The following is a 22,284-nucleotide window of genomic DNA, read 5'->3' on the forward strand; positions in this document are numbered from 1 at the left end:
AGGCAAGTGCTGTACCCCAGCCCAGTACCTTTATTTTATTTGTTTGTTTTTATGTGATGCTGAGGATTGAATCCAGTACCTCACACACACTAGGCAAGTGCTCTACTACTGAGCTATAACCCCATCCCTTATTCTCACTTTTTATATTATTGATAGAATATAAGTACTGTTCTGAAAAATTTTAAGACTATAGAAATTTAAAACATGGATTTAAATCTGTTTCCCTCTATATCAAGCTCGAAAGCAGGAACTGTTATTCACCTTTGTATTCCTGATACTTTGCATTTTTGTATGTCATACTAGGCATTAATATGAATTAATTGATGAATAAAAGTATAATTTATCATAGAAAAATATGCACAGAGTTTTTAATACACTTGGATTATTGCATTTGTAAATTGGAACTGTAGACCAGGCTTGAACTTTATGAGTTTGATATTGTTTGAACTTTTTACACTGAGAGTGGACAATATTAATTATTACTTGTAAAATTTCTTTTTAAAAAAATATTTACTTTTTAGTTTTTTTAGGTGGACACAATATATTTATTTTATTTTTATGTGGTGCTGAGGATCGAACCCAGTGCCTCATGCATGCCAGGCGAGTGCGCTACCACTTGAGCCACATCCCCAGCCCCTACTTGTAGAATCTCACAAGGTTTGAATATTGCTTAAAACATGAACTTGCTGTAGGGCGTTTAATAATTCATTCTACAAGTGCTTATTGATTATATTTTATGTGCCAGATACCATGGTAGCTTGAGGGTAAGGCATAATCAAGTAAATATTCATTTTAATTTCTGTTTGTTTGCCCTCTTCTCCCCATAGTGGAGGCAGAAGGGAGTGGAATTAAAAGTAGGGAAGGGTTAGCCTTGGCAAATAGGTGGAGACAGGTGGTAGTAAGTTTGAAGCTGGAACAGAATATAGCCAAAGTTTAAAACTACTGTTCTCTTTTCTGGAAGCAGGAGCAAGAAACTGGGCAGTGGAAAATGGGAAAAGAAAATGGCCAATGATGAAATCATTTTAATTATTGGGTTTGTTTTGTCATAAAGATTCTTGAGATGATTATGTCATTTGTTATTTTTAGAATGATCACAGTCCCTGATTTATATACCAAATTCACAATGTAAAATTCTTTTAAGGAAAAACTTCTTTCCTTTCACATATAATAGTTTTGTGAAAAGTCTCTCAAGTTTCTAATTTATTGTGTAAAATTTTCATCAGAAGTATTTAAGTTTTGGTGTAATAATTGTTTTGAGCTGTAAAAATTTTATTGATATAAGTTTGCAGAATGTTGGTAAAAGACTTCCAAGCAGAAGAAGAAATAAAGAGGAAGGAAAGAAGTAGAATTTACTTTTTTAAAAATTGTTTAACTTGAATAGAAAAGCAGAGAACATTCATATCAAGGAGTATAACATTGACTATTACTTCTTTAGGGTCACTGAGCCAGATGGCATGAGGCATTTGATTGCATTATGCCAAATTTGATATTTTAATCTCTAAGCTTATAAATGAGCACTTCTAAAAATGATTATGACATTCTATAAAAATAATTTTATATACTTATAGAGTACATTAAAACTTTTACTGCTTATTAGATTATTAGTATAAAATGGAAATGTGTATTTTATAAATGTTACAAATTTGATATCCTCTGGAAGACACCCTAACCTAACTACTACAATAGAGTATATGATAAATGCAGTTGTTTACATGGATCCATATTGGATATTTGGGAAAGAACTATTGTCCAGTCCCCTAACCCCATGATATAACAAAGCTGTCAACATGATGAGTAATGTTACTTAAGATGATCCCTGCCACCTTTCTCTCCCCTTGTAGGCGTTTAACCAAGGAAAATGTGAAGCCTTCAGGAAGACAAATTGGGAAGTTGAGCCACAGCAATCCAACCATTTTGTTTGATTATGTATGTTTTAAGATTAATATTATCTTAAGGAATTTTTCTTTGGGTTGTCTTCAATACAGAAATTGAAATAGATATAATCTTAAAATTGTTTGGTACTTTTAGGAAAAAATTTAAGCAAATGAAACATTTGGTTGTACTAAGAAAACTTACTACACAATGTAATACATTGACTTATTTTTGTAGTAATACACAATAGCACTACAAATATAAATATGCTGTTATCTTGTTTACCATATTTTCATTCCTAGAAGCATTATTTGTTGATTTTAGCTTTTAGAAGCATTTGAATAGCATTTCATTGTGATTCAGATATAACACTGTGACTTTCATTTCTTTGATTCAAAAACACATTTAACATGAGACCTGCCTCTCTCTTTTCAAAATCCATGTTTAGACTCCCTGGAATTATTTCTTAGTTGTAAAGTTGTAGACTAAGAAAATATTCTCTAAGGCATTGATAGAATAATAAGTTTTGTATAAATGTAAAATGATAGGAAAACATTTTAATTATAAGCATTGTTTGTACTGGAAAATTGTAGCCATCACTTAGTTGGCATAGTAGTTCTCTTTTGTTTAGTTAATGACATCTGTTTTTTGTTGCTATCTTCCAGATCTTGTCACAAATACAGAAATATGATAATTTAATAACACCTGTAGTTGATTCATTGAAATACCTCACGTCATTGAATTATGATGTCTTGGCCTGTATCCTTTCAAGTGAAGGAATACATAGATTTCCCATTAATGATGAATGATTTATTTTCATTCTAATTTCTTTTAGTAACCAATTGAGGTTAATTCAGGTGGATTATCTGAAGTTTGGCCCACCAAGATTGTGAGCTGGAGAATGAGTGTCTGTACACTTGTGTGAGTGCCTTTGTGTTATATAAAGGCATTAGGTTTATCAAACATCTTGATATAGGTGGAGTCTATCTTGTTTGTTGAAAGGTAGAAAAGAGACTAAAGAAGAAAAGTTGGTATTACAATGAATATTTGTCAATAATTTGTAATTACTTGAAGCAAACAGTTTTATTTTCTCTCAAGATGCATTTTTTGTTTGTTGTAAGGGTCTTTTTCGAGATGTAGTTAAATATTTTTTTCTTAATGTATGAAAGATTGTATCATTGAAGCTTTGGCTAATCCAGAAAAGGAGAGAATGAAACATGATGACACAACCATCTCAAGCTGGCTTCAGAGTAAGTAATTTTTATTTTTTCAAAGATGAGATTACTGTTGGTGATAACTGCTATGTTTTGTATTGTTGCCTATGCTTAAAAACTTTTTAAAAATTTATTTATTTGTGGTTTTTAGATATACATGACAATAGGGTGTATTTTGAAACACTATACATACATGGGGTGCAACCTATTACAATTTTGATCTCATTCTTTTGATTGAACATGTGTAGTTATACTGGTTATGTATTCATATATGAACATAGGAAAGTTATGCCCAATTCATTCTACTATCTTTCCTATTCCCCCAACTTCCCTTCATTACTCTTTGTCTGATCCAATGAACTTCTATACAAGAATATATTTGTCGAGGGCTCTTAAGAATAACAAGGCACTCAGATGTGTACACAGTGTCCAAGTCCTTTGCTATATAATACTTATTGATTTTCCAAACCTGAGACCATTATTGACTATGGTAGAGTTTGGGGAAGCATTCTTAAGTTATAGGTAGATATAATATCTTCATTTTACATTTATGTGTTGCTGAGGATTGAACCCAGTGCCTCATGCATGCTAGCACTTTACCACTGAGCCACAACCCCAGCCCCTAAATTACTGTTATTTTAAAGGAGTTGATCTTACAGGGAACTGGTCACACTCCTTCTCAGTTCTCTTTCTTTCAACCTGATGTGTCTGATATCTGAATTGTGCACTGGTTCCCTATTATCCTATAACATCTAAAATATTTAATAAGTCATACAAGTTGTTCTTATGGAATCAGGTTACTGTTTTAGCCTCATGTTTTTACCCTTCCCAATATTCTAGGCTCCATTAATCTGAACTTCTTGCACTTTGCTGGAACCTTTTGCACTATTTGTTAAAACTGGTCTTTTGTCTTCATTTAGGTCTGCAATACTTTACCTCTTTCCTTGGTGCTTCACAACTAGTAGCATGTTTCTAGACAAAAAAAAAAAATTTTTTTTTGACTCAAACTTTCGAGAGGGATATTTTATCATTTAAGTTTACTCTGTGATCTGCAAGATTTTTGTTGTGTCCTCATTAATCAGGTGGCATAGGTTTGAATCACTACTTTGTACTGTGTGACCAGGAGCAAATTACATGACATATATTGGCCTCATCAGTACATTTATACCAATCTAAGATAATTGTTGCAAGCATTAAATGAGATAGTCTATGTAAAGTATTCGATACGCTGTTTTACACACACACACACACACACATTCACACTCTCAATAAATGTTAGCTATCACTATTCATTTGTATTCTGTTGCCTGTGCTTTAAAAACTTTTTAAAAATTTATTTATAGTTTTTAGATATACAAGTGGCATCAGCAATATAATCATTCCTACCTCATTTTGTCTTGAAAATCAAATTAGCTGAAGAAATGACAATATGCATTTTGTTTTAAGAACTGTTTATTCTTTTTTTTTTTAAAAAAAATTATATAGGTCTGGCTAGTTTCTGTGGTGCAGTTTTTCGTAAATATCCAATTGATCTTGCTGGTCTCCTTCAGTATGTGGCCAATCAACTCAAAGCAGGCAAAAGGTAATCATAACATATGTAAATGAAATTCAATAATTAGAGTGCATCTGTGGTTTTGGAAAGACTACTGTTGATTATAGACATCTGTCCTGAAAGACTACTTGTTGATTATAGGCTCAAGTAGAACAGTTGCTCACTTATTTATATGGAATTTTTAATGAAGAGAAATTATAATTTAATACAAAGAGAGACACACCTTTTCAGAAATAAATGTAGTATTTGCCTATAAATGTAGCTCACTAAAAAGATACATTTACCTATTTTGACTGCCTGTTAGGCTTTTGAGTAAATAGTTAACATGGTATATTGTATATCCTCTCATGACAAAGCATATTGTGCTTCTGGGAAGTAATTTACCACATTGAGCATCTGGTAGGAACATGTTTATTTTAAAGGAGTGTATAGTATCTTTAAAATATAATTATTTTTAAAATTTGAACTTAAGATGTACATAAGGCTTATATAACTTTTGAACAGTGTTCTCTTCTTTATAAGTACCAAAATTTATTTAATTCTGGTCCAATATTAGTGCTTATAGTGAATTAGTATATATATTAAGCATCATCAGCAGTAAATTGGCTAGTATCACAGAAATTGACATTTTTTTCCTAAAGCTTTTTTTTTAATTATTTTTTTAGTTGTACTTGGACACAATACCTTTATTTTTATGTGGTGCTGAGGATTGAACCCAGGGCCTTGCACATGCGAGGCAAGTGTCCTACCACTGAGCCACAACTCTAGCTCCTCCTAAAGCTTTTTGATAGCTTTTAGTTTGTTTGCTTTCTATCTGTTGTTTTAAAGAAGTATTAAAGTGATTCTTGACTGATTTCTTATTTTGACTTTGTGAAAACATTTTAGAATGTGTGGACCCAGGATTTTGTCAACAGATCATTTATCAGCTATTCCTATACATTTTACTGTCTGTAGGCTAGAAGAACAAACATATTTTAATCTATACTCAGTTTTCTGTACTGTGAATATATTTTTGTGATCATCTGATTAAAACACAGTTTAAAGAAAAATTATTTCATGGGTACTTGTATACTAATTTGCACGATAACTCTCTTTTGAAATTGGGTCCACTTACAAAGAATATGAATAGTAGATTAAGTATTAGAGTTACAGAACTTGATAACTATGCTGTGGTTATATAAAAGAATTGCTCTGCTTTTAAAAAATGTGTTTTTAGGAATTTTAGGGAATAAAAGGCCATGATTTAAATAATTCATCTCAAATTGTTCAAAAATCCTGTGCGTGCATAGAACGGGAAGGAGAGAAAAAATGCAAAAGATAAAAGCAAACAGTAGTAAAAGTGGTAAAAGTAGATGAAATTGGGGTATAGGGTATGAGTGTGCTTTATACTCTTTTAATTATTTGTATCCTATGTGTAAGTTTGAAGTTATTTCCAAGTAAAAAATTAAACATAAACGTGCATAAAATATTTTTTCAGAATAATTCTTTAAAAACCGTGCTAACCTCTCCTCCATGTGTATGTACAAATAATTGGGGCATTCTCAGTATATTAATTATAGTGTAGTGTGGCTTTCATATTGGATGTTTTAACTATCGAATATTTGTTTTTACTTTTGGAATAGTTTTGACCTGCTTATATTAAAAGAAGTGGTACAAAAAATGGCAGGAATAGAAATTACAGAGGAAATGACAATGGAGCAACTAGAAGCCATGACTGGTGGGGAGCAGCTAAAAGCTGAGGTAAGAGTTGCTATTTTTGTTTACTGACTTAAAATTTAGAATGTACACTGATCAAACCTAATCTTTGGTTTTGTATTTCAAGGTTTCAATTAATCCATAGTCAATCATGGTTCAAAAATATGAAATAGAAAAATCCAGATATAATTATTATATATAATATATATGTAATATAATACGTAATGATTATAAGTCTTTTTTTTTTTTTTTGACCAGAGGGCTTCTTCTTTTTTTTTTTTCTGGCCCAGATGAAGGCTCCAGCCCACTCACCAGATACACTTAAAATGTAAATACAAGCTTCCAGAACAAATGCTACAACACAAAACAGATACACATCGATTATAAGTCTTAATTTGAACTCCATTCTGAGTAGCATGATGAAGGATGAAGTCATGCCTCTCACTTATTCTCACCTGGGATGTGAATCATCCCTTTGTCCAGCATATATATGTTGTATATGCTAACAGCCCATTAGCCACTTAGTAGCCATCTCAAGTTATCAGATTGATGATATAAATAGATGTCTTCATTATCAGATTGATCATCGTAGTACTTGAATTCAAGCAACACTTCACTTAAATAGGCTCATGCTACATCATAATGCCTGTGTCCTTCATGTCATCACATAGACATTTTATCATCTTGCATCATAAGAAAGGAAAGTACAGTACAATAAAATATTTTGAGGCAGGGAGAGAACATCCACACATAATGTCACATAATTTTTATTGTGATATATTCTTATAATTCTTTATCAGTTACTATTAATATCTTACAGCGCCTAATTTATACATTAAACTTTATCATATATGTATGCCTGTATAGAAAAAAATGCTGTATGTTTATAGTTTGATGCTATCTGTGGTTTCAAAAATATACAATGAATTTTGGAATATATGTAAGATATATATGTATTATAAGGTAGCAGTACTATGTTCATGGTCATAGTCAAAAATTTAAACAGTAGCTCCATGCAGTGGTGCACATCTGTAATCCCAGTGGCTCAGGAGGCTGAGGCAGGAGAATTGTGAATTCAGAGCTAGCCTCAGCCAAAGTGAGACACTAAACAACTCAGTAAGACCCTGTCTCTAAGTAAAATACAAAATAGGGTTGTTGGGAATGTGGCTCAGTGGTTGAGTGTCCCTGAGTTCAATCCCCTGTACCAAAAAAAAAAAAAAAAAAAAAAGAAGGGAATGTTCCAAGTGTGATGGTATACAACCTTAACTCCAGCAGCTCAGGAGGCTGAGGCAGGAGGATTGTGAGTTCAAAGCCAGCTCAGCCATTTAATGAGGCCCTAAGCAACCCTGTCTCTGAGTTTGATCCCAGGTATGAAGCCCCCCAAATTCAAACAATACATAAGTATATAAAGCCAATGTCAAAGCCATATGTGTCCCCTTTCAGCAACCATACTACCTCCCTTTTAAAAAATTGAGATATATTAGTTATAGTAATCTTTTTAAAAAACAATATAAAAGACAGTATTACATGTGTACTAAAAAGAAGTTCTAGATCTTCAGTGCTCAGTGATATCCTCAGTGATATGCATAGTAACTCTATTGAACCTTTTCCACATTGAATAAAAATTGACAAGGGACTGCAAAGTGAAAAAATGGAAAATATGCAGAAGTTTAAATGCAATTAACAGTTATCTTTAATTCAGTGTGACCAATAACGGTGTCATTAGAATAAATTTGTGAAAAAAGGAAGGAATATCAAATGTAGGAATGTTTTATTTTCAAAATTATGACTTAGCTTTCTTCTATGTCTTTATCAAGTCAGAGGGTATGGGCTATGTGCATTGTATGCCAGTAAATTTATTTTCTCTTACGCAGGGTGGTTATTTTGGCCAGATTAGAAACACTAAAAAATCCTCTCAGAGATTAAAGGATGCATTATTGGACCATGATCTTGCTCTTCCTCTCTGTTTGCTTATGGCTCAGCAGAGGAATGGGGTAATCTTTCAGGAAGGCGGAGAGAAACATTTGAAACTTGTGGGAAAGCTCTATGACCAGGTAAGTGACTTTTGTATTGATGTAGATTTTTAAATCCTGATAAAGGGAAATAGAGAACATGATATAATTTGGAAAATTTCAATTTTGCACGTCATGTGAGTGGGAAAGAGTGGTAATGTTCAAATGGGCATTCTGAAATTAGGGCCTCTATTTCTGTACCGTTTTTGGTATTTAAGAGATGGCTGTAAGAGATGTTATAGTATGTATAATGTTTTTAGTTAAATATCCTATTATTAAATTCCTGCAGTTTCAAGTTGTTTCTTTTCCTATTTTTATTTATCTCTGGAAATCTGGAATTCAATCACAACATAGTAGATACCATCTCATTTTTTCTTTTTAATATGGTTGGTGATAGTTAAACACATTTAGTGTGCTAATTGTAGGTTTTATGCTTAATATTTATGTATACTATAAAGTTTTCATCTTTTAATAGCAAAGGAATTGGATTTGATTTGCCTGTGCATATTATTTTATGTAATTTTAGGTAAATATATTCTATTTAAAATGCCAAATAATAGCTTGGAACTTAAGAGATTTAATTGAGGGCTGGAGATGTGGCTCAAGCGGTAGCGCGCTCGCCTGGCATGCGTGTGGCCCGGGTTCGATCCTCAGCACCACATACCAACAAAGATGTTGTGTCCGCCGAAAACTAAAAAATAAATATTAAAAAATTCTCTCTCTCTCTCTCTCTCTCTCTCTCTCTCTCTCTCTCTCTCTCTCTCTCTCTCTCTCTCTCTTAAAAAAAAAAGAGATTTAATTGACTATTAAAGCCTTAGATTAATCAACCTATTAGGGCATTGGCATCTTCTTTGTAATATGACTTTGTGATTGTGTTTGTAGGTTGTCTTTAGATGTAAAATTTGTAGTTTTTTGACAATAGTAAAATATTTATTTGGCCAATATATATGTGAAAGCATCAGATTTAAGTTTTTAAAATTTTTAATTGACAGAAGAATTACGTATTTATGGGGTGTAGTGTGATAATCAGCTATATAGAGTGTGTAATGACTAAATTATCAATTAGAGTTTCCATCTCCTTAAACATTTTTCATTGCTTTGTGTTGGAAACCTTATAACTCCCCTTTTCTAGTTCTTTGTAAAATATATTGTTGTAAGCTATAATTTGCCTATTGTGTACTATTCAACACTAGATCTTATTCATTCTATGTAACTATAGTTTGGTACCTGTGATCCATCCTCAACATATCACTCCTCCTCTGACCTCATTCTTCTTTGTCTTTAGTGACCACTCTTCTGCTTGCTGCTTCTATGAAATCAACTTTTTTAGCTTCTACATATGAGTGGGAACATGTGGTAACTGTCTTTCTGTGCCTGGCTTATGCCATTTAACATAATGTCCTTCAGTTCCAACCATGTTCCCACAATTAAAATTTGAATTCTTAATTGTTGATCAAAATGTTATTAAAATGACATCTTAATCATTTTTGAAAATGTTTATGATGGTTTTATAGAATGTAACATTCTGTGTTTTTTGTCTCATTTTAAAAATTTAGTGTCATGATACCCTGGTACAATTTGGTGGGTTTTTAGCATCAAATCTAAGCACAGAAGATTATATAAAGCGAGTGCCTTCAATTGATGTGCTCTGTAATGAATTCCATACACCCCATGATGCAGCATTTTTTCTGTCTAGGCCAATGTATGCGCATCATATTTCGGTAAGTACAGGTATCTTTGTTACCATTCAAGAATGATTCAAAATGCTTTCTTAAGTGTTTGAGTTTTAAATGTATTTTAGTTTAATATAGATTAGGTCTCTTTAGAGTTATTATCTTTTGTTAATATTCATTTCCAAATGGTGTACAATACAAGTGTATCCTTTTTTTAATAGCTTATTTTTATTAGCACATTATAGTTATATATAGTAGTCAGATTCATCCTGACAAAATCATTCATGCATGGAATTTGATTTCAGTTCATGATCTCCCCATTTTCCTTTCTGCCCTCCTTCCCCTCTCCCATTCTCCTTCCTCTATTTATATAAGTGAAAATACATCCTTTAACAGTGAGTCTGTTGGGTGTAGTGGTGCATGCCTGTAATACCAGTGACTCAGGAGGCTGAGGCAGTAGGATTGCAAATTCAAGGCCAGCCTTAGCAAATTCATGAGACCTTGTCTCAAAGTAAAAAAAAAAAAAAATAAAAAAAATAAAAAAGACTTGGAATGTAGCTCAGTGGAAAAGCACCCCTGTGTTCAATCCCCAGTAACCTCCCTCCCCCCAAAAAGTCATTTTATTGTTACTGCTCCAACAGTTGTCCTGGTTGATGTCTTATGGACACTTGCAAACTAGTTTTCAAACCCAGATGAGAATTACCAGAGAAGCATCTTAAAAACTCAGCATCCTCAGGCCCAAAATTCTAATTCAGTAAATTGAAAAGTGCTTGGGAATTTGTGCGTGTGTTGTGTGTGTGTGTGATTTTTTTTTTTTTTTGGTTTTGGTTGTTATTGTGTGTGTGTCTGTGTGTGTTTATGATGCTTGTGAATATGAGTGTGTCTCTTGAGTAACATTCCTAATGGCTACAGAGAAACCTGTTTTTTTCAGAATATTCCTGTCAGATGACTATTACCCATAATGCTTAGAAAGGAAGAAGAATTAACAACCAATGCCTAAAAATTATTGCCTTTTCTTTTGTTTAGCTTCTAGGAAAGGTGTATTTATGGTTATTTTCTTCTCTCCATTTAAATGAAACCGTTAAAAAAACCTGCCTTAAAATAAGCCAAAGCCCGCCCAGCATGGTGGTACAGGCCTGTAATCCCAGTGGTGTGGGGGCTGAGACAGGAGGATCTCGAGTTCAGAGCCAGCCTCAGCAAAAGTGAGGCTCTAAGCAAGTCAGACCCTGACTCTAAATAAAATACGTAAAAGGGCTGGGGATGTGGCTCAGGGGTTGAGTGCTGCTGAGTTTTTAATCCCTGGCAACACCCCACAACACACACCAAAAAAAATAAGCTGAAAACTTCCCAAGCATGGCATCCCAGTAGTGACTATATTGGAATTCCAGTGAAGATATGGGGCAGAGTAGATAGCCCTTCCTCAACTGTCACCTGTACTGGTCCCTGCAAAGCATGACCTCTAATGGGAACCTACTTTTCATTCCCCCCTTAGGGCCTTGTCAATTTATGGAACCCCCAGCATATCCTTCATTTTTTCTGTAGACATGGATTTTGGCCCTTTTGTTTATTTGTTGTTTTAAAATCTGTACTATATAGAAATTTCAGTTAAGATTTTGGGGAAGATCTTGTACCTTTCTCTTAAACTAAGATTCCTTCTTTTTTTTTCCAGTAGGGACACAGAGCTGTGTAGTAGAGGTATGCAAAAAAAGGTGCTGAGAAATGTGAGGTTCAACTGATCGTGTAATTGACCATTCACTGTTAGTGTTTATGTATCAACTGCTGCAGTTTTTCGCTTCCCTCTAATAACTAACTAAATGTTCCTGGATTGAATTACCACTTTATTAGCATCATGCAATGCTTTCTGTCCTATACACTCTAGTGAGAAAACTAGGATCAGGGAGTAGGGTTAGGCCTCTTCTTCCCCTTTAGAATCTCTCAATCCGAAGAATTATATGCTGTCTTTCTGTAGTTATGTCTTAAATTGTTGCTCTACCTCACAGTAGATGTGTCTCAGCTATAGAAACAAGAGATCTGATTTCTTGAAGATCTGAGATGGGAGAATTGCTTAATCTCAGAAATTCTGACTTGTCCTGTCCTGTACTGAGAAGTGAACACACTAATTGGTGATAATGAACCTTGGCAAACAGGAACACCTGGTTGTCTGAATTTTTCCTGGTCAGAAAATGGAGCAGGTCATTCATACCAGTAACTATATTCATATATTCATACCTATTTACTGGCCCATGTAAAATATTGTTTCTGTGTTTTTTAAGAGACAGAAAATCAAAGAAGTGGAATTTCCTTCTCAGGGCTAAGGAAAAAAACAAGAGTATATGAAGTTGGTTATATAGTCCATGCAGAGAGAACTTCTTTTTCATGCCCCTCTCTGAAAAGGGAGTTCCTCAGCAACATGGTTGCACTGGGTGGTCATCCATACTGCCCTGGGGATCCTTACTTTTGTATTTTAGGTGAACTCCTTCTTTTGAAGGGCCTTTCATGAAAGAAGGAAAGCACATGAATATTAGAGGACTGTTGGGTTCCTTCCATAAATTGGTGATTACAAGTCTCTCTTGGGAATAATTCAACCAAACACTGCTCAGATTTTTAGGCCAATAAGAACTTTTTGAACAGTAGTCAGAAGTACAGTATAATGATTTGTTAGCAGTTCTGTTGCATACATCTTGTTTCCCAGGTGACTTGTGATGTAAAAAACTGTTTGATTCTTCTTTCTACTGAAGATATGAGCTTCAAGTGCTAGTTAGTTTAACTAGACCAAGAAATAGTCATCCTAGGTAAATATGAAATACCACTGACTTTTCTGATCGAGCTTATTTTTCTAACTAGATAGGGATTAGGAGGAGGCCTAGCCATAAAAGTCACAGGTTCAGAAACAGAGGACTGGGGAGACTGGAGTTAACAAATAGCCCTCTCATACCTGTAGCATACTTTTTACTTTTAATTGTTGAAACATCTTGAGACACAGGTTTGAAGGAAAAGCTTTGCCCCAGTGCATGTTCTAAGTCTTTCTCAAATTAGTTAGCTATGTTATCTAATGCATGTAGTTTCAGCACTGTTTTATCCTGTGTTTTGTTAGACCTTAGCAGATGTCATTCTGCTCACCTAGATTCATATTAGTTACCTTCAATAAGATCTACTTTATCAATTTAAAAACCCTGTGTTCCCTCGTTGCTATTCTCTCAGGTCTCTGATGTAATTGAGACTTACACTCATAACTAGTTTTCTTTGTAGCTTTGTCACTTGTATATTCTCACTGTCAGCATGTTCTCTAACATGGAGATAACAGGAGATAAGTCTTCCAACTTCTAGAACAGTACTAAGGACTTGTTATGCTTTTAGTTCATTGAACTTAGGGGTAGAGCAGCATCCAAGGCACTTAGGAAGTAAGGCACCTGGACTGTAAGGAGTTGAGCCTCTTGCCTGTTAGTACAGAACTGGTATAGAACCTTTGACCTCTGACCATCTATTTTTGGGTTACATGTTTAGCACAAACTGAAAGACTTAAGTTCTTTCCTAACACTTTAAGAATGATGCCTAATCCAAGTGTAATTTTCCTGGTGAGAGCTCTTTTATCCTAAAGAGACTGATGGACATGAGATAATAACAACTCTATTCTGTATTACTTTTTTTTTTTACATTTCCTCTATGGACTAATATACAGTCCATCTTATACTAACAGATTTCTTTCTCATATAGCTAAGAGGATGGCCTTTCCTCTGACTTTCTTCCAAGTTAGCATACATTAGTCAGGCCAAAGAAGCAATAACATTAGTTATCACATGCTTTAAACTTCAATATACCACAGCTAATTATAGAAAAATTTATTTGGCTTAGCAGTAGAGTAACCAGCTGGTCCCGGTTTGCCTTGAACTTTCCCAGTTTTAGCACTAAAGTCTTGCATCTGGATAAACCTTTAGATCCCTGGCAAACCAGGACAGATGGTCACCCTACTTTAGCAGTCTTAAAGAAATTTTCTCAACTTTTCCTAGAGTTGATCTGGCTTATTAATTGACAAATTGTAACAGTTGGTGGAAACTGTGTGCAGTGATACTACGTCTTTGGTTGGCTGTTACTAGTTCCATTGTACTTCTTGACTAATGTTACAACCCTCCTCTTGGTCTGTCAAACATCTCAAAAGGAGGACTGGAAGCCCTGCATGTTCATGGACTGTAAGGAGTCCTGCATGTTCCATCCCTGATAGAGCAGTAAGATGGAGTAGGGTGGGGAGAATGGTTGGGGGTACATATATCTTGTTCACTCACTCAGAAGATCAGCTTTTATTAAATCTCCTGAAAAACTGCTGAACATGAGACTAAAGATTGGAACAGCTTCCAGGGATGATTTATCTTAAAGTGTTAATGTTCAGGAACTAGAATTTCCATAACAGTTTTAAGATGGTCATCTTGATTCTTTAAAAGGGAATACAAGTTTTTATATCATGAAAGTTAAAGCTATAAATTGTGTTGTGTGTGTATGAATTTTTTTTTTTACCTTTTATCTCCAGTCAAAATATGATGAACTTAAAAAATCAGAAAAGGGAAGTAAACAGCAGCATAAAGTTCATAAGTACATTACGTCATGTGAGATGGTGATGGCTCCTGTCCATGAAGCAGTGGTCTCCTTACATGTTTCCAAAGTCTGGGATGACATCAGCCCACAATTCTATGCCACATTCTGGTCATTGACAATGTATGACCTTGCTGTTCCACATACCAGCTATGAACGAGAAGTCAATAAGCTAAAAGTCCAGATGAAAGCAATTGATGACAATCAGGAAATGGTATGTTTTTGTTCTAGCAACTCAAGTGCAATAACTTTATGGTAATTAATTCAGTGTTACTCCATATTTTGTTTTAGCTCGGGATTCTTGAAGCTCTTGTTGCTGGATAATATTTTCTTGAGTGGGTTTAATGGTAACCTCTTAATTGGTGGGGCAGAGGCTTGGTGAATGGATGGAAATTATGATTAATCAAAAAGCAATTGAGGAGGCTGGGTTGTCGCTTAGTGTAAGAGCGCTTGCCTGGCATGTGGGGGGCACTGGGATCGATTCTCAGCAATCTATCTATCTATATATATATATATATATATATATATATATATATATATATATATATATATATATATTATAAAAGGTCCTTTGACAACTAGGAAAGTATTTAAGAAAAAAAACGCAGTTGAGTTTGCTTTTCTTCTGAAGGCTGTGCTGGTAACTGAAAGTTATGTGACTCCAATTGCAAGAACAGTAGGACTTTCCAGAAGGGGAACTCTTTAGAGAAGACTTTCTTGAAGAGCTGAGTCTAGAGTCAGGCAGGCCTTGGAAATATGGAGGTAAAAGGGACACCACTCTATAGTGTTCGAGTAAAGGAAGAAATAGCATAGTGATAAATTTATATAGTAAGGATGGTGCCAGATTATATAAGGCATTGAAAGATAGAAAAATAGATGAAATTGAGGGGGCTGGGGATATAGCTTAGATGATAGAGTGTTTGCCTCACATGCACAGGGCCCTGAGTTCAATCCCCAGCACCACCAAAAATAAAAAATAAAAATAAAAATAGATGAAATTGAGAGCTGCTTTAGCTAAGCAGGGAAGTAATAATCATTAAAAATGGTACTTTAAAAAGGTAATGACAGCAGTATTAAGGGTACTTTTGATAAGGAAAGGAGCAAGCATTAGGCTAGTGACCCTAGGTGACTTTTCTGGGTAATTCATTATGAGATATAGACCACTGACCATGGTCAAGATAGTGGGATACTGCAGATAATTGGGATATATTAATAAAGAAGGAAGAGTCAAAGATAACTCCATGCATGCCCCAGATGGAATTTATCAGTGTTAAGGAAGGTGGCCTGGTGTGCTAAGACTCTGTGACACTGTTCTGGATGTGATGAAATGGAGATGAAAGTAACACATCCAAGTGGATCTACTGTACATCTGTATTGAAGTTATTATAAAGTGCCAACATTTAGCTGTTCAATTTTTTAATTAAAAAGGGAGGGTAATGTGCATATAGTTAGAAAGTATCTAACTTCTACTTTGTAGCCTCCAAATAAAAAGAAAAAAGAGAAGGAGCGTTGTACTGCTCTTCAAGACAAACTTCTTGAAGAAGAAAAGAAACAGATGGAACATGTACAGAGAGTTCTACAGAGACTGAAATTGGAAAAGGACAACTGGCTTTTAGCAAGTAAGTTGTTGGAAATATTACATATCCTTGCTACTGCTAAATTACAAAAAACAAACCTTTATAACTTTGGAGGTGTTGAAGTGTATTGTTTGTATTTCAACTCAGTGCTCACTATCCCATTCTTTGGTTATTCATTAATGCAGAATCAACTTCACATTTCCACTGAAGGAACTGATTTAGTTTGAAGTGAAATTAATTAACTCATAACTATAATATTAGCAGCTTATCATTCAGCTTTTCTGTATAAAAATCATATTTCTGGGAAAATTGTAGATAGAATATGTACACATTGAATAAAAGTGATAGTCTTATCCCAGGCATGACCTTTTGGTTACAAACTATAGTGGTTTTATAGCATTCTCTACACTAAAGTTAATATGTTGTCATATTTAGTGGCCTTGAGGCACTTGAGGAAGAAATTTACCACTTAATATATTCTTCCCTTATTTTTAGAATCTACCAAAAATGAGACCATCACAAAATTTCTACAGCTGTGTATATTTCCTCGATGTATTTTTTCAGCAATTGATGCTGTTTACTGTGCTCGTTTTGTTGAATTGGTACATCAACAGAAAACTCCAAATTTTTCCACACTTCTTTGCTATGATCGAGTAAGTTCTTTTTATTGCAACTTTAAAAAGTCTCACACAAAGATAGCTAAAACATTATAGAGGTATTGTGTGTTTGGTTAAAAGCATGAACTCAAGAGCCAAGTGCCTGAACTTGAATCCTAGCTCTACTACTTTCTAGCAGTCTGATCTTTGACAAGTTATTTAACTTCTCTGTGCCTCAGTTTTCTTATCTGTAAGATGGGACAAAAGCACTTGCTTCATGAGATTGTTGTGATGATTAAATGAGTCACTACAAGTAAAAAGCACTTTGAGTAATAACTATGTAACAGCATTCAAGATTAAGCTATTAAATCATCATTTGAATTTATGTCTTATCATCATAGACAGGATTCTTCTCCATTCTTCATTTCTCAAAAAAAAAAAACACAAAACAGAATAAAAAATTTTACATCTTCTTGCCTACATAAAATCAGAGAAGCTTTTTAGTGTGGTCATATTCACAGATTTTTGCATCTGGCTTTTTTCTTATATTGAATTACTGCATTTTGTGGTTTAGAAATGTCATGTACATTATAGCATGTCAGCTGCCTATTTTAGTTTCAGTTTTGCTTCTGCTTACTGTCCCCCAGTCCTAGCCATATTTATAGCTCTCTTTAAGAAGTTATTATGTGATAATGATGATAGTTTTTTTTTCTGTCATAAATCAGCTTTCTTTATAAAAGTTCTTTTCTTGTTGTTGCTTTATGAATGTGCTATTATCTCTCAATAGCCAGACTCTCCAAAAGTCTCTGCAAGTATGAATATAAAAGGGGAAATACATTTTGACTGAATTTACCTGGTATGACTTGCTATAATACAATGTTCTAATAATTAAACTGGTTTGACCTTGGCTTTTTTTTTTCTTAACTACTTTTCCCTGTAGGTTTTCTCTGACATCATTTACACAGTTGCAAGCTGTACTGAAAATGAAGCTAGTCGATATGGGAGATTTCTTTGCTGCATGTTAGAGACTGTGACCAGGTGGCATAGTGATAGAGCCACATATGAAAAGGTATGATAAATACCTTATGTTTTACTCATGTATAGAATGACCACTTGCAGTAATCTTTAGATTGTTCAATTTTAAAAGGGAAGCTGAGTTTAAGATCCAGTTGTAAAGAATAGCATACCTTTTTATTCTATTTTAAACTGGCATTTCAAATTGGGATCATGCAATAATCCAAACCTTTTTGTGAAAACTACCTATCCAAATATTCATGCTGTTTTTATGTGGAATCATTGATCTAGTCTACTTAAGTTTCAGCTAGTCTACTTAAGTTTCAGCTTTTGTTTTGTCAGATGTAACTTTAAAGGTGACAAACTGTTTTTCCTTAGGAATGTGGAAACTACCCAGGATTCCTTACCATATTACGGGCAACTGGATTTGATGGTGGAAATAAAGCTGATCAATTAGATTATGAAAATTTTCGGCATGTTGTACATAAATGGCATTACAAACTAACCAAGGTAAAAAAAAATGGTTTTTTAAAAAGTATTTTCTCTTCGTATTTGTACTTTAATAATAATAATGGATCTTAAAATGTTTGTTGTAGGCATCGGTACATTGCCTTGAAACGGGCGAATATACTCACATCAGGAATATCTTGATTGTGCTAACAAAAATACTTCCTTGGTATCCAAAAGTTTTGAATCTGGGTCAGGCTTTGGAAAGAAGAGTGCATAAAATCTGCCAAGAAGAAAAAGAGAAGAGGCCAGATCTATATGCATTGGCTATGGGGTAACAAAATTATACTTTAATGTAATTTATGAGACTAGCTGACAGAAGGATTCTGAAGACTTTAAAATGTTTTACAGTGTTGAAGTTTATCTTCTGCCTTACTTCAGGAGATTATGGGAGATTATGCGCTCATGTTCCCACAGGCTGGTGAGAGTTGTCACTTCTGATTATCAACTTCCGGTCTATACTGGATGATAGTGTCACAAGTCATATATACTACGTCTCAAATGGGAGGAAATGTAATATTAACATCATAGTGAATTTATCAGATCTTCAAGAGCAAAAAAAAAAAAGTCAGTTTAAGGATTAGTTTATTTTGAAGTTATTTTTAAGAAAGTATTTAGGACTCTCTAAAAGCACCTTTAAGAAATTACTGAAAATTAATATTTTTTATTATCTGGAACCAAGTAGTTGAACAAATAATTTGCTAATTTTATTCTTTTAAACCCCATGTTTGTGCTTTTTGATTTGTATTTGTATATTTAAACACTTTGTGCGACTTTCAGCTACTCTGGGCAGTTGAAAAGTAAAAAGTCATACATGATACCTGAAAATGAGTTTCATCACAAAGACCCCCCTCCGAGGAATGCTGTGGCCAGTGTACAAAATGGGCCTGGTGGTGGGCCTTCTTCATCATCGATAGGAAGTGCATCTAAATCAGATGAAAGCAGTACTGAGGAGACTGGTATGCTTATTTGTAGAAACTTATAAATAATAGTTTTTGTTTTATCATATTGGAATGTTTTATATCATGTGACAAGTATGGTGCTAGCCTAATATTATAATTTTATTCCTTAGGTGAGAGTATGTAACTGTTAAAAAGTAATCATTCTGCTGATTCTAATTATCCTCTAATCATTTGGCTGTGAAATTGTTTATTTACATTTAGGGGCTTGTTAAAGAAAACCTTATTTTTATTTCAGATAAATCAAGGGAGAGATCTCAGTGTGGTGTGAAAGCTGTTAATAAAGCTTCTAGTGCCACACCAAAAGGGAATTCAAGCAATGGAAATAGTGGCTCAAACAGGTAGGAACATAGTGCCATATGTCACAATTCTAAATTTCCTTTAATTGGCCTCATTAAGCATAAATCGAAGGAGGGTAGTAGTTGAGCAGTATGAAAGTCATTTAAGTTGGACTTTGAAATTTTGTATATACCCCTATTTTGATGATGTGTGCTCACCATCTAAATTATGGTTTAGCAGTTTTGTTTCCCATGTTGGGATATTCAGGGAGATGTAGGTGGTGAAGTTAGAAAAAAATTTAGGATAGAGTGATTGCTATGGGCAATCTGAGTAAGTCTAGTTAACCTAGGAAAAGCCTACACTAATTTAGAGTAGTAAATCCATCCAGCTCAATAATTCATCCCCTGATGCTAGCACCCTTGGTTGATTTGTGGAATATATTTTTGGATTTTACTTTGTTAGCCTCAAAGATTATGAATGTGTACAGAAAGAACCTGATGTTCTTTTAATTTGCTTTCATGAATTTGCTTATTATTTACTGGATAAAGAAATATTTTCCTTTTTACTTAAGTTGTCCTTTACTTTTCAAAGGATTCCTCTTAGTTCTAGGATTTTTGAAGTCAATAAGAAACCCTATTATGATTTTAAACATGGAATATATTTTATGAGTATTTGTCCTAAAATCCGCTTTTATTCTTAAGCAGCAAAGCTGTTAAAGAAAATGACAAAGAAAAAGGCAAAGACAAAGAAAAAGAGAAAAAAGAAAAGACTCCAGCTACTACTCCAGAGGCCAGGGTACTTGGTAAAGATGGTAAAGAAAAACCAAAGGAAGAGCGGCCAAATAAAGATGAAAAAGCAAGAGAGACCAAGGAAAGAACGCCTAAGTCTGACAAAGAAAAAGAAAAATTCAAGAAGGAAGAAAAAACTAAAGATGAGAAATTCAAGACGACTGTTCCCATCGTAGAATCAAAATCGACTCAAGAAAGGGAAAGAGAGAAGGAGCCATCCAGAGAAAGAGATATAGCAAAGGAAATGAAATCAAAGGAAAATGTTAAAGGAGGAGAAAAAACAACAGTTTCTGGGTCCTTGAAGTCACCTGTTCCCCGATCAGATATTGCAGAGCCTGAAAGGGGCAAGTGTGCCTTTCTTTATATTTGTTTACCTTTTTGTTATTTTAATGTGCATTTGTTTGTCTCCTTGTTTTGGTAAGTTATGTAGAGATTTTGCTAGGGAGATGAACACATGATGATCTTAAAAGTTGTTCCTTTTCTTTTAAGTGTTTGGAAAACTAGAAATACACTCTATTCTGACCATTTCTTTTTGTCCTAACAGAACAAAAACGCCGCAAAATTGATACCCACCCTTCTCCGTCACATTCCTCCACAGTAAAGGTTAGTATAGCCTGAGGAAGGCAGCGTCCATGTTAGGCTCACCTGTTTGGAATACCAGTGTCCTGACTTCCTTCAAGTCTTGTGCCAAGTATTCACTGGAGCCACTGGAGGTTTTATATTGCATTAGAAAATGAATTTTTTCTGTATTGGTGGACTGATATTTTTTCCTATTGAGTATTTTTATTATAAAAATGTTAAAACTTCAAGGACCTAGCACTAATTTTGTAGTGTTTCAAAGTGCAAGAGAAATTTTACCCAGAAGTGCCTCACTGCTTTAAGCAGGCTTTTTTGGAGTGCAATGGTAGCTACAAGCAAATGAATCTTTTCAGCAGAAAGAAGCCTATTTTTCAGCATAAATATTGAAGAATATATAGCACTGAAGACTTCCTGGATGATACAGGATAAACAAGATACCTCTGAATTCATCAAGCTTCTTGATGAGCATCATACCGATGTGCCTTCTAAGAAGGAGTCTTGAAAGGAGTTCCATTTTAAAGTCTCCTTGGTGATCAGTTCTCCTGTAGTTGTGTATATTCAGTGAGCATGCAGCTTCTGTTGTATCTTCCCTTGGAGGTTTGTTTATACCCATTGGGTTCCCAACAAGTTGAACCTTGCGTTACGATAAGAGCAGATGTGGCATCCAATCCTACCACCCAGCAAAGAGAAACCCCAGGCATTCAACTGCAGCACAAAATCGTGGGTGTAGCCTTCTTGAAGACTCAGGGTAGCCATTCCTTGCTCCATATTTAATTTTAATACTAAAGTCATCTAATTTCATGGAATCTTTGAATTTGCAGTACATTGAACTTTTAAAACTGTAAGTTATTAATTCTTCATCAAGAGCACTGTGGTGGAATACCGTAATTGATTTCTTTTTCTTTCTTCCTTTCTTTTTTTTTAAATACTCTTTTTTTCTTGTGGGAGTTATGAGATTCACCAATCATAGATGCTTTGCAAAAACAGTGCTCTACTCTTTTGTTGAATATATTTTGTTTTATTGTAATATAATGCCACTAAATTTTTCAGCTAGGATTAAAAAAATATGTATAAGAGTTTTAAGTGAAGTAAAGTTTGAAATCTTCCAATTAAAGAAAGACTATGAAAATATAAGTTAATGTTCTTCCGCAGTGACCTCCACTATTTTAAATATTTTGTGGAGAAAAAAAAATGTTTTGCTTTCTTAAGTCTCTTAAATTACTTAAAGCATAAGTGCAGAGATATTTTTAAAAAGTGGCATTGACATTTACAAATTTGAGCAGAAAGAAATTTTTTATTTCTTACATCGAGTGCATATAATTTAGTTTTTTTACATAATTCCATTACATAGTTTTTTATTGTTGATATTCATATTGATAATGA

At 34.1% G+C, this 22,284-nt stretch overlaps 1 protein-coding gene across 8 annotated transcripts in view; it reads left to right on the top strand.

The window, feature by feature from the left end:
• Thoc2 (THO complex subunit 2) overlaps positions 1–22,284 on the top strand; it is a 127,147-nt gene that overhangs the window by 79,362 nt on the left and 25,501 nt on the right. For 7 of the 8 annotated variants that reach the window (XM_077793550.1, XM_077793552.1, XM_026413616.2 and 4 more), the window contains 17 exons: positions 1,842–1,926; positions 2,538–2,631; positions 3,042–3,122; positions 4,572–4,668; positions 6,261–6,378; positions 8,208–8,387; positions 9,902–10,066; positions 14,541–14,816; positions 16,080–16,221; positions 16,675–16,832; positions 17,716–17,844; positions 18,168–18,299; positions 18,386–18,570; positions 19,077–19,255; positions 19,494–19,596; positions 20,236–20,666; positions 20,867–20,925. In XM_077793550.1, the coding sequence (XP_077649676.1) occupies positions 1,842–1,926; positions 2,538–2,631; positions 3,042–3,122; positions 4,572–4,668; positions 6,261–6,378; positions 8,208–8,387; positions 9,902–10,066; positions 14,541–14,816; positions 16,080–16,221; positions 16,675–16,832; positions 17,716–17,844; positions 18,168–18,299; positions 18,386–18,570; positions 19,077–19,255; positions 19,494–19,596; positions 20,236–20,666; positions 20,867–20,925 (2,614 nt within the window). The remainder of the gene's footprint in view (positions 1–1,841; positions 1,927–2,537; positions 2,632–3,041; positions 3,123–4,571; positions 4,669–6,260; positions 6,379–8,207; positions 8,388–9,901; positions 10,067–14,540; positions 14,817–16,079; positions 16,222–16,674; positions 16,833–17,715; positions 17,845–18,167; positions 18,300–18,385; positions 18,571–19,076; positions 19,256–19,493; positions 19,597–20,235; positions 20,667–20,866; positions 20,926–22,284) is intronic. The other variant, XM_026413617.2, reaches the window with a different exon arrangement.

This window comes from Urocitellus parryii, chromosome X, assembly GCF_045843805.1.
Source record: "Urocitellus parryii isolate mUroPar1 chromosome X, mUroPar1.hap1, whole genome shotgun sequence".
Lineage (NCBI taxonomy): Eukaryota > Metazoa > Chordata > Mammalia > Rodentia > Sciuridae > Urocitellus > Urocitellus parryii.